The sequence below is a fragment of the Theropithecus gelada genome, chromosome 4 (assembly GCF_003255815.1).
Source record: "Theropithecus gelada isolate Dixy chromosome 4, Tgel_1.0, whole genome shotgun sequence".
Classification (NCBI taxonomy): domain Eukaryota; kingdom Metazoa; phylum Chordata; class Mammalia; order Primates; family Cercopithecidae; genus Theropithecus; species Theropithecus gelada.
Window position 1 is genome coordinate 159640222 of NC_037671.1, and position 13265 is coordinate 159653486.

The 13265-nt window shown below is 41.7% G+C and overlaps 1 protein-coding gene across 3 annotated transcripts in view; it reads right to left on the reverse strand.

Moving 5' to 3' along the window:
* Nucleotides 1–10865: 10865 nt before the first annotated feature.
* Nucleotides 10866–13265, reverse strand: part of ALDH8A1 (aldehyde dehydrogenase 8 family member A1) — a 32612-nt gene continuing 30212 nt past the window's right edge. For all 3 annotated transcript variants that reach the window (XM_025383081.1, XM_025383082.1, XM_025383079.1), the window contains one exon: nt 10866–12349. In XM_025383081.1, coding sequence (XP_025238866.1) covers nt 11897–12349 — 453 coding nt within the window. In that variant the 3' untranslated portion in view covers nt 10866–11896. The remainder of the gene's footprint in view (nt 12350–13265) is intronic.

Consider the following 13265-nt stretch of genomic DNA (forward strand, 5'->3'; position numbering starts at 1 on the left):
GCTAATTTTGTTTAGTTTTTGTAGAGATGAGGTCTCATCATGTTGCCCAGAATGGTCTTGAACTGGCCTCAAGCAATATTCCCACCTTGGTCTCCCAAAGTGCTGGGAGTACAAGCATGAGTCACTGCGCCCAGCCTGTATATTATCTTAATATTATGAATTTCTCTTACTGGTTTTTATCCTTCTTTATTTAAAGTCAAGCTGTAGACAAAGTACAAAAAGCTAACTTAAAATTACAGAACAGAGTGCAGAAGTTACTAACCTAGATAATGAAATTAATCAGCAGGCGAGTTGAGAAGGGAAAGGATGGAGGCCTAGGATGGTGGTTACCATCTACTTTCCTTATCTTACAGAATAAGAAGGTAGATAATGTCAAAACTCAATAAATCAACAGATTAAAATTTATACATATTAAAGTTATCCATGGAACCATTAAATATCTTAATATATATTTATATATAAATATAAAATATATATTTATTAAATATAAGAATATATAATATATATTTTATATAAATATATTTTATATAAATATATTTTTATATTTATATATTTTTATATATTTATATATATTTTTATATTTATAGAAAATATATTTATATACAAATAAAAATATATATATATTTTTTGAGATGGAGTCTCACTCTGTCGCTGAGGCTGGAATGCTGTGGTGCTCACTGCAACCTCTGCCTCCTGTTCAAGCGATTCTCCTGTCCCAACCTCCCAAGTAACTGGCACTATGCTCAGCTAATTTTTGTATTTTTAGCAGAGACGAGGTTTCACTGCGTTGGCCAGGTTGGTCTCAAACTCCTGACCTCAGGTGATCTACCCGTCTCGGCGTCCCAAAATGCTGGGATTACAGGTATGAGCCACCACACCTAGCCAAATGTCTTAAAATATTAATGTAACTAATAAAAATTGGAAGGGGAGTTGCAGATGGGATGAGGTAGGGTACGTGTACTGAATTTCACACCTTTTCATTGTAGGAAACTGGAAAACTGTGTATTATTTGAAGTTGATGTGGCCAGAAATGTGCGGACACATATGAGTTAGTTCTGTTGTGTAGAAGACATAGAAGACCTAAATCCAGAACTATTTCTAAATGGTTAAATTCTGGGAAGAACAATTAAGGATGGAGAGGGGAGTGTTTAGCTCAACACGGAGAGAAATACTTTTACTTTCATTTGCATCATTAGGCACTCTTAAGGTTTTTTTTTTTTTTTTTTTTTTTTAACATGTCACAATCAGCCTTTTATAAATAATAATGCATGTATTTACAAACTCCTGTTGCTGCTTTGGGAGTGGGAACCGGGAAGGTTGAGCTCCATGTTCTCCAAGGGTATCCCAGGTCTCTAGCCCTCTTATCCCCAGCTGCTTTAAGGAATCTGAGATTATCTGGTGTCATGATACACCCAGGGACATTGGAGAGAACACCTTCCCCAGAGACAACCTGGAAAGTCTGCTCCAGGTGAGGTCAAAGGAGAACAATGTCCTCTCGTGCCCCAAGTGCTGCCGGCTGCTCAGCAGGAAGACCTGGAGAGGCAGATCTCCTGGAAACCAACTTCCCATTGCACTACTCTTTCCCTTCTGCCTGGCACAGGGAGTGCCAGGGGCTGGTCTAGGATGCTCCACCTGCCTTCAGGCCATCCATGTTAGATATTCCCATAAGCCACTGAGCTCAGACTTTTGAAAGACAATTTTGGCCAGGCGCGGTGCTTACACCTGCAATCCCAGCACTTTGGGAGACCGAGGCGGGCGGATCACCTGAGGTCAGGAGTTCGAGACCAGCCTGGCCAAAGTGGTGAAACCTCATTTCTACCAAAAATACAAAAATTATCCATGCACGTGGTAGTGCATGCCTGTAATCCCAGCTACTTGAGAGGCTGAGGCAGGAGAATTGCTTGAACCTGAGAGGTGGTGGTTGCAGTAAGCCGAGATCACACCATTGCACTCGAGCCTGGGTGACAAGAGCAAAACTCCGTCTTAAAAAAAGAAGGAAGGAAGGAAGGAAGGAAGGAAGGAAGGAAGGAAGGAAGGAAGGAAGGAAGGAAGGAAGGAAAAGAGGAAAGGAGGAAAGGAAAGAGAGAGAGAGAGAGAGAAAGAAAGAAAGAAAGAAAGAAAGAAAGAAAGAAAGAAAGAAAGAAAGAAAGAAAGAAAGAAAGAAAGAAAGAAAGAAAGAAAGAAAGAAAGAAAGAAAGGAAGGAAGGAAGGAAGGAAGGAAGGAAGGAAGGAAGGAAGGAAGGAAGGAAGGAAGGAAGGAAGGAAGGGAGGGAGGGAAAGAAAGAAAGAAAGATTGATTCAAAGCCATTGGTCCTTGCTTCAGATCTGCTTATCTTCTGGGAATTTCCAGTGTTCTTTGCGTGGGGCTGCCCGCAGCTGACTATGACTCCATTAATATAGGCTAGATTCACCCCTGAGATGTCCCAGGGCCAAGCCTCTCACTTCAGGCTTTGTTCATGAGGGTTTCGGGTTGTAGTGTGGGGAAGATATTTTGGTCCTAGGTGTCTACAGCAAGCCTTCTGAAATGCGTGTAACAGTCCAGGACAGTCACTGTCAGTCTCTGCTGCCAAGCTTGACGGTGCCTGGTGTCAGTGCTGACTCACCCAAAGGCCGGTGCAAATCATCGTCATCACGATTCTGAGTCTTCTGCCAAACAAATCATAGGCCGCTCTTCGGGGAAGAATCGTAATTCTGATTGTAGCTGGCCATTCATCAGGTGCTGGGAATCTGCCTAATCTTGTCTATTGGCCTAGGATATGCCAGCTCCATGCATCTGATGATGACTTTCCCATCCCACACCTCGTCGCAGCCCTCCTCCACATTCCTCAGTCCAGTATTACCCTTGGAGCGATCAGAACATTCCAACCTCACCTCATAATGGCAATTCATTCCAGTGTGACTCAACAATTTCCAACAAAGCCTTGAAAAATACTCCTGGAATATTAAGAATTCATGGAGTCACTGAATCATAACAAGGTTAATTGCCAGGGATGTTGAAATCACCCTGTGTAGCTCTCTCCCCACTGCCAGATGGACAACTGAGGCACGGAAAAGCTTATTGGCTCACCAAGGATCTTACAGCAAACAACTCCTAAACAGAACTAGAATACAAAATATACAGAACCTATAGAAATAGACAAGAAGTAGAGGTATTCTGAGGACAATGACAACTAATTGCAAATTCTGATTAAGTATTTTGGAGCTCCTGCCTACATATAATAAGCAACTGGCCTCTATGTGTTCTTAATTACAGCTGTTGGCATTGAGTTATATGTGAAACCAGTACTCTATTTTAATATTTCAAGCTCAGACATAGGGAATGGCAGGAGAGGGTGGAAACCCCTTCCCTGGGGAACTGAAGGTGCAGTGGGGCTATCTGGGGTGGTTGGGCTGCTGTGTGGGGAGCAGCCTCTGATTCTACACAATTTATGTGACAGTCCCAGAGCCTCGGGCTCTGTGACTACAGGTGCCAATTGCCTGCGGGAGCAGGTTCCTGCACAGAGCATAAAATGCTCTCCGGAAGCATCTTTTGAAAGTGCCTACATATCAGGTCCCAAGGACTGCCACTGGGAAGTAAGCAGCAGGCGCTCATGAATTTCTAATAGAGGAAATCTGATTTTCATGCAACATCCTTGAGAAATCAAAGCATGTGAGAATCATCAAGATAGGTAAAAATTTGAATATCAGCATATTTATCTCTTCAGGGGATTTTTGAACAATTTCTCTGATGTTTCAAGTTCAGCAAAATACATACTTCTGAGGTCCTCTTTGCATTGATTTTAGGTATTTTAGGGGAAATGCATTTTCCTACTAATAATCCACCAGAAAGCAGCTCTGAGGGCTTCTTTCTAGTAATTCCTGGGGTTCTGAAGCTTAGGACTTGGTCTCAGTTAGTGGTCTGCATTCAGGTTGAGTTCAGTCGTTGGGATGGAAGTGATACGGTCCCCCATGGAAGTGATACCAAAGTGCTTACCGAGCGCTTGCTTCAAGCTGAGATGACTGAACTCTCCTCCCCTCTCCTGCCCCTCCCTCTGATATCCTAAATAAAGGGAGAGAGTTCACAGCTCCTGGACAGTATTCGCAGAACATGTACTGCACCCTTTCCTCAGGATGTATTTAGTGCATCCTAATCTCGAGAAAGACTGACTCCCTGAACTTTAAGATTAGAAATAATTAGACAAGAAAATCCCTTCTCTGAATTTCTTGTAACTGTCAAAAATGATGAGTAGTGGAAAAATGGCTTCAGGTCAGACTTCTCGCTCTCCCTGAACCTTTGCACTGTATTGTGTATAAAAAGAATATAATGTTCCTGTGGCATGATAGGGTGCATGTTGCTATTTCTGCCTTTTGACTGTTCATTATCATTTGCTATCATAAGCCAAGGGCCTGATAGATAGCTGCAGAAACCTAAATAAATGCAATAATTACTCAGGACTATTCAACCCACTCATCCTCTCATTCACCTCTCCTGTGCTACAGAAAATACCTCCTTTTGTCTTGGCAAACACAATTTGGAAAAATGATTTAAGCCTTGGCAGCAATAGATAGCTATTTATATTCTATTTTGATTGCCTTAGAGGTTAGCCATCCAGAAAGCAACGTTTCATTTCTGCGTTCTGAAGAATCTTAAGGCATCCCAGTCCCATTTTTTCTTTTTCTTTTTTCTATTATTTATATAGTTTTAAATATACATAAGCATTATCTCTATGCTTCAGTGCTCTGAAAATGCATTCCGACACTCTTCCATTCTTCGTAGAGTGCAAACTCCTTGAAGGCAGAGATTATTTTTCATATTAGATGTATGTCAGGATTTATTTTATCCCTATAGATTCAAGATCAATGCCGTGGACAGCATAGAGACTCCACAAAAATCTGCTGCACTGAATGTAATAAAAATCAAAATCACTATAGTAATTGTCCTGTGTCCTGGAGAAATGACACACTTGTTTACAATGAGGCAGAAACCAAATTATAATTGCTATTCTAGTTTTTATTGATTTCTGAGTAGCACCCACACATCCGCTAAGTGAGAATATGGAAGCCAAGTGCCCTGGCTCATCAGACAGTGCAAAATCTGCTAACAGGCGCCTATTGCTTGGCAAGGACTATGGCCCAAAGAGTGAAGAATGGAGCCAGAGCCCTCCGACCGCCACCAAGACAGGTATGGCCTTGCCCAGCCCACTGCTGAAGTGAATCATATTTAGAGAGTTCATTACCCCTTGAGTAGCCCTCTCCAGGGCTCTACTCTCCATCATGTGATTGAGAGACTGTGGTTATAACTCATAGAGTGAATCACAGCATTTCTATAATGTTCTCCAAAGTATGTGCTTGGGCTTTGAAAGAGAAAATAATACTTTGTAGTTGAAAACTTAGGAGGGAGAGTAAGTACTAATAAATCAATCTAACAAGAAAAAAGTCAACTTGGGAGTATGGAGTAATATTTTGTAGGAATTTACTGACTCAAGTGTTTTGGATTAAACTTATTAAAGCAATGAATTCTTCTCTTATAAAATGAAGCCTTCTAGTAGGATGATCTGAGCATTTAATGAGGAGATAACATCCTGGCCAGAAAAGTCCCTGGGGCCAGTACTTAATCATATCATCCACAACCTCTAATTTTAGCTCCTAAAAACTCTGAAGCCATCTTTTCCTCCTTTTTAAAAAAAATTATTCCTGTGCTAGTTCTAGAATCATGTAAAGTTTTGAGTTTGATCTATGCTTGACAAACACAAAGTAGACGAACATGTTTTTTATCTTATTTCTGTAGGAGAGGAAAACTTTTCCTCTACCCTCTTCAGGTGGGCCTTGTGAATTAAACTGGCAAAAGTCGGATTGACAGGGGGAAAAGGCATACAAATTTTATTTTACATTTTATGTGCATGGGAGCTCCATAGAAAAGAAATAAAAACCCAAATAAGTGGCTAGTCTTGGGGCCTTAAGTACTATTTCAACAAAAAGTGGTAAATTGTTGAGAAATGACTAACAAAGAAGAGGGGGTTTGGGCTTTTAGAGCCAATAAATTGTAGGAAGGTAAATATCTGGGGGGAAAAAACAGTGAAGGTAAATGTCATTTTGTAAGGTTTGTTTATGCAGACATCTCAGCACCATCTCCATCTCCAGAAATAAAGGCTATTCTTTCTGTCCTGGTACAGGAGAGAACACTATCATAAGAGAATGTTATGCTCTCCTTTTAGGCAAATAGGGGGAAAATAGCTTTTCCTGTGTCTGCTTTTTCTTAATTACCCTCAGCTCAAAACAATCAATGTGCCCAAGTAGCCTATTTTGGGGTGGCATATTTCTGTTCCCCTTTAGCTTTTTCATATATCTAAGATCTTCCAGATTATTAAACCATATTTTTAAATCCATGTTCTTTTTAAAGATGTTCTTCAATCACCACGTCCTGTCTTCCCTGTCCTGACTTGAGCCAATAGCTTTCTAGGACTCTTTTTAATATCTAACAACTTAAAATTTATTTTCATTTCATTCTTCAGGCAGTTCGTCTGTTCTGTTGAATTCTGCTTCCTTTTGCTGCATTACATCCCCAAGTCATACCAGAAAGGATAAATAGGGAGAATTTTGGAGTCATTAAATATCTTATTGTACCTTAATTCGCAAATAAGAGTTTGGCTGCATATAAATTTAGGTTCAAAATAATTTTCCTTGAGAACTTTGAAGTTTTCCTTCTCTGTCTTTTAGCATCAATGTTACTAATGAAAAGAGTGATGACAATCTTATGTGCTTTTTTTGGGTAGGTATCCTGTTGATTCACTCTGTAAGCCTTACACTAGGATTTTTTTATTTTATTTTTAATATTTTGAGACAGGGTCTCACTACATTGGCTAGGCTGGTCTCAAATTTCTTACCTTAAGATATCCTCCCACCTCGGCCTCCCAAAGTGCTGGGATTACAGGTGTGAGCCACTGCACTCAGCCTACACTAGGAATTTAAAATTTTCCACCGAGTATTTCTTGAAACATGGTATTTTCCATCTAAAAAGAGTTTCTCTAGTTCAGACAAATTTTATTTTTCTATTTATTTGGTTATTTTCCCCCTGTTTGTCTTCTTTTTTTTCAATACCTTTTGGGGAACAGGTGGTATTTGGTTACATGGATATGTGACTTAGTGCTGATTTCTGATATTTTGGTGCATCCAGCACCTGAGCAGTGTACACTGTACCCAATGTCTTTCATCCCTCACGCCCCTTCCACCCTGCTCATTGGGAAACTCAGAGTCCATTATATCATTCTTATGCCTTAGCTTAGCTACCACTTATAAGTGAGAACATAGGATGTTTGGTTTTCCATTCCTGAGTTACTTCTCTTAGAGTAATGATCTCCAACTCCATCCAGGTTGCTGTGAATGCTGTTATTCCATTCCTTTTTACGACTGAGTAGTATTCCATGGTGTATGTGTATGTATACATATAAAATATGTATACACACACACACACACACATACCACATTTTCTTTATCCACTTGTTGGTTGACGGGCATTTAGGCTGGTTCCATATTTTTGCCGTTGTTTTTACATTTTGAATTAATTACATATTAATAGCTCTCTAGAACTATCCTGCGTCTCGCCAACTCTCTCAGATTTTTCCTTTTCTGTCATTCTCTACATCCTGAGCTATTTTCTCAACTTTATCTTCCAGACTACTAATTTGTTTTCAGCCCTATTAATGATTCAATTCTATAAATTTTTAAAATTTATTTGGAGAATCAATTGTTTAATTTCTCAAGACCCCTTTCATGTTGTTGCTTGCTAATTTTTTATAGAAGCCTGTTCTTATTTATAAATGCGCTATCCCCTCACATCTTTCTGAGGGGACTCATTCAACTTTTTAGTGTCTCTGAAAAAATTGATAATTCTTGGTTGCTTGGTACATTTTTTTGTTGTTGCTTATTTTTGGTTTTGTTTTGTTTTGTTTTGTTCTGAGACAGAATCTCGCTCTATTTCCCAGGCTGGAGGGCAGTGGTGCAATCTCCGCTCACTGCTGCCTCCGCCTCGCGGGTTCAAGCAATTCTTCTGCCTCAGCCTCCCAAGTAGCTGGGATTACAGGCATGTGCCACCACGTAGGGCTAATTTTTTATATTTTTAGTAGAGATGGAGTTTCACCGTGTTGGCCAGATTGGTCTTGAACTCCTGACCTCAGGTGATCCACCCACCTCTGCCTCCCAAACTGCTGGGATTACAGGCATGAGCCACTGTGCCTGGTCAGTAATTTTTTAATAAAAATGATATTGTTGGCTGGGCTCAGTGGCTCACGCCTGTAATCCCAACACTTTGGGAGGCCAAGGCAGGTGGATCATTTGAGGTCAGGAGTTTGAGATCAGCCTGGCCAACATGGTGAAACCCTGTCTCTACTAAAAATACAATAATTAGCCAGGTGTGGTGGTGGGTGCCTGTAATCCCAGATACTCAGGAGGCTGAGCTCAAGAATGGCTTTAACCTAGGAGATGGAGGTTGCAGTGAGCTGAGATCGTGCCACTGCACTCCAGCCTGGGTGACAGAGCGAGAGTCTGACTCAAAGAAAAACAACGACAAAAAAAAAAAAAATGATATTGTTGATTGGCATGGGTAATTAACGAAGTTATTTTTTGAAATTTGGAAAAACAGTTTACCCATACCCATTGCTGAATGGGGGACTAAATCCCCATTTTCTGAAGCGAAGAAGCTTCTTTTTAAGAAGTGTGGAGAGTTCATCTTGCATCCTCATTAACTACCAGTGAGGAGGACTTTGCCTTGGGTGGTGACATTTTGCAGTGCATGTCACTCTGAGACGGGGCTACCTCTCCCTTCCTCCTCCCCAGTGTTGCATGGAAGGTCCTGAGCTATCTCAAGCTGTGTGCCTGGAGCTCCATTAGAGGCATTCCTGGGAAGTTCTTCTACTCTAGTGTCTCCAGCAGGGAGCAAATGTAGCCAGCTTCTCCCGAAACCTAGGAAGAGGAGAGGAGGTACCTGTCTTCTAATCAGTGTCTTCTAATTCCTCGACACTCCAAGTGCAATCTCAGGTCCCACCACAGAACTACTGAATCCAACTCTGTACAGAATCCCTGGTGATTCAGGAGCACTTCCAAGTCTAAGAAGCACTGCTCCTCGGCTGCTGTCCATTCCTGAGCCTCAAGCTTAGGACCTCTGGGCTCTGCCAGGAGGAGTCTCTCCCACCTTTTCTCAACTTCTCCTCTCAGCCTGTTCCTGGCCGTCCCTTCAATATGATCTACTTTCCTTTTTTGGTATATAAATAACTCTGACTTATGAAATAATATAGTGAGCACTTATATGCCCATCAACTGGCTTAAAAATGAAACCCTTGTGGACACCCTCACCCCAATTCTGTCTTTCGTCAATTCTGAGCACAGTACAGCAGGGGTGTGGAAGCCCCAAGCCAGGACACACCAGTCCCGTGGGACTCTGCTGCAGTGTAGGCACAGAATGGAGTGGTGCCTCCGCTGCTGTGGGGACCTGAGACTGCATGGATGGCCTGGGAGGAGTTCAGTCTCAGATCTGTAGGGGCTGGAACAAAACTAGGGAAGTTCTAGCTCGACTGCTAAGACTCAGACAGTGTTATAACAACTGACAGATGGAATAGTGCTGGTTGGAGGAAAAGCATTTGCTCAAATAGGCATTAATGAGGCTGCCTTGTGAGCTCAGGAGGAGTTTGAGAGATCCAAAAGACCCAGAAGTAGGGAAATGGCCTCCAGGATGTCTGCCAGCCGAAAGCAGGCCCCTCCGCAGGCAGGACCCAGGACCAAGACAGGAACCAACAAGAGCAGGGCTGACTCTGAGCCCTGGAGAGAACAGTCTCCTGGACCAAGACAAGCCGGTGGAAGGTGGCTGTGCAGGCACAGGGAGCAAGGAGTCAGTTGCTAGAATTTGGAATCAAGATATGGTTTGGGTCTCAGGAATAAGGATGAGCTTAGGCCAGCCCATTTACAAGAGTGAAGATGCAGATTCCTAGAGACTGGAGTTGCTGAAATTCCTCCTGCTGATGTTCAAATTGGTTCTTCACTAAAGTGATTAAGGTCAAGGGGACTCAGCTGAGGAAGAGAAGAGGCGAGGAAAGGAAAAGGGAAGGTAGAATCTAGAGCCAGGTATCATCCAACACCATCACTTGATCTGAAAGGGGCTGGCTTTTATTTCTCAGCATTTGCAAGTAAGCCAATATATCTGAAATCCTAAGCAAAATTATAAAGCTTGGTCTTCCCCTCTCATCACCCTCAACCACACACACACAAACCATGGAACAAATACCCCAGAGCACCAGGAAGACTTTGTTCCCTTCCCAGAACTTGCTTTGAGCACCTTCTGTATGCCAGGCACTATGCTATGAATTGAGACTCTTCAGAGTGCAGTTCCAGCAGCCTTGGCCTTCGACACTCCTGTCCAGTTACGGAGACAGACATGCAAACAGATCACTCCCATCGGTGTAGGAAGGCCCATGCTGGAGGTGTTCCTGAGTAGCACGACTACTGAGCAAGGGCCTTGAAGTGGAGGTGGGTAGGAGAGAAGATGGGGGAGGCAAAACAAAATGGAAACTTGGAGGAGAGATGCAACACCATGTGTGCCAGGAACCACAGGTACTTCACTGCTTCCTAAGCACCAGCTAAGGCAAGTGGAAGCGGGTGAGAGATCATGGGTTTTGGAGCCTGAAAGTCCTGGGTTCAAACCGTACCTCTACCCATACCATGTGTGTGACCTTGGTTATGTTGCTCGACCTCTATAAACCTCAGTTTTCTCCTGTCATCATTTGGGGATCCAAAAAAGAAAAAAGCATTTGAAATCTTTATTACTTAGTAAAACGTCCATATTCCTAAGAGGATGGGGATAAGGAGGAATGCATTCAAAAATAAGATACATGCCATACTGGTTACTAAAATTGTTTAACATTTATTGCTTCTTTTGGAGTTAGTAAGTTGTAAGCCTCACTAGATGCACACACTAAGAAATGGAATTGATTGGACTTGACCATAGGAATAGATCAAACTATGTCCTCTTCTTGTTCCAAGTTTCCTCCAAAAGTGGTAGTTATTTTGTTTTTTTTCATCCTTGTAGAGATACATTTAGTAGAGCTTACCACATAAGCTTCCCCTAACAAATTCCAAAGACATCCACTGCCTCCTTATGTAATGAGGTACAATCAAAGATCAATTAGCCATGCTAGTGGTTAATAGACAAGGAGAACATCTCCAAAGATGGCAAATTATGGCTCTTTGTTTCTTTTGGGGTTTGTAGCATTTTTTTTTTTTAAAGACAAGGTCTTACTCTGTCCCACAGGCTGAAATGCAGTGGCATGATCATGGCTCACTGCAGCCTCAACAGCCCGGGCTCAAGTGATCCTCCCACCTCAGACTCCCAAGTAGCTGGGGCTATAGGCAGAGGGCACCACACCCAGCTAATTTTTAAATTTTTGGTAAAGACAGGATTTCACCATGTTGCCTAGGCTGATCTCGAACTCCTGAACTCAAGTGATCCGCCGCCTTGGCCTCCCAAAGTGCTGGGATTATAGGCAGGAGGCACTGTGCCTGATTGTAGATTTTTTTAAAATTTACCATATACTTGCAAATGAAATAATCTGATTGTCTGGAGATTCCGAAGAGTTCAATGAAGATGATGAAAGAAACACTATAAAAACATAACCTGGGAGGAGCTTGACAACTGTTTGGCATCATTGTTCTGTCTTCCTACTTAGAAGTCTTTTCTTCTGAGTCCACATTGAAAATAGACAGTATCTCTTCACTAGTGGGTAAAATTACTAAGAACTGAGGATAAGCTAGAGATATCCTTCTGCCAAGTCAAGGCATAGCTGGAATTCATGCCGTGATTTTCATCCAACACGTTGAACAACTGATCCCAGCAGCCAGGCATCGGCCATAGTGGCTCCACCATTAGCAAAGATCAGTGTTTAACGGTGATGGTTTTGATCTCAGTGAAGAAGTCGTAAGAGTCCTTGGCTCCTTCTCTACCTATTCCAGAACTCTTCATCCCCCCGAAAGGAAGGTTCAGCTCCCTGATGAGCCAGCAGTTGGTCCAGACCAAGCCAGACTGCAGCTTCTTAGCCACCCGGTGGACACGTCCCACATTGTTGGACCACACAGTAGCTGCCAGCCCATACTTAACGTTGTTGGCTCTTTCAATCACCTCCTCTTCGCTATCGAAGGGGACGACACACGTCACTGGACCAAATATCTCTTCCGTCATGCAGCAGGATTCATCCTTAATGTCTGTTATCACCGTGGGAAGCATGAAGTAGCCTGCCTGGCTCCTGGCGGGGAGGTTCAACTTATCCACCCCCTCACCGCACCAAATCTGGGCACCTTCAGCAAGAGCTCTCTTGACGTAACTTCTGACCTGCGTGGGTAAAAATCATAATTAGCAATGTCTTACCATGTGGCTTCACACAAATCAGCAGAAAATTCAATGTTTTCTAATCGGCTCAGAAGGTCATTCCTAAGAAATCTAGGGTCAATTATCTTATCACTCAGCTGCTAAGCAGGAGGGCAGAGGTGCTCCAAGCATCATTTGGGCATTCACCTTTCATACATAAGTGAGGGAAGTAATTATTTAATGTCTAAGTGCCAGGAACTCAGATAAGTGCTTTTCATACAATCTCAGTTGATTGCCTCAAAACATTATTAGCTATTGTTAATCTATTATTATCTTCTATTTGCTGATAGTATAATTGAGTGTGAAAAATATAAATGGTTCATAGAGCTAATAAACAGTAAAGTTAGAATTCACACTCATGTATATTCTGTAGCTAAATACACGAAGAATATTTTCTCCCTTTTTGGAAGCTATGTCCATTGCAGAAAATGGGAAGAAAAAGATGTGTAAGATTTAGTTAAAGGCCAGAATGCCCTTTAATAGATGAGCTTCCAGAACAAATCATTTCTAATTTCTAGTCTCATTACTGAATATACTCTGAAAATACACCTAGGTAATATATTTTAGCTAACTATAATGGGAAATAAATTATGTAGCAAGTTAACTCGTAATAATTACATATATAAATAAACATTGTTGAAGTCACAATTATATGTTTTTCTACCCCAAGGGGTATTATAAGCAAAAGAGAAGTGTAAAAGTAGTCCTAAAAATTAAAAATGTAGAACAGCAGTAAAGCAGCAAACCAAAGACAGGGTAAATTTCGCAATAATGTTTTGGATTTTTAGTTATCTATCGAGAATTCTGCCCCAGGATTACGTTAGAACTCCATTGTAGAACTGTATTCAGTGTAGAACTATATTCAGTGTAGAACTATATT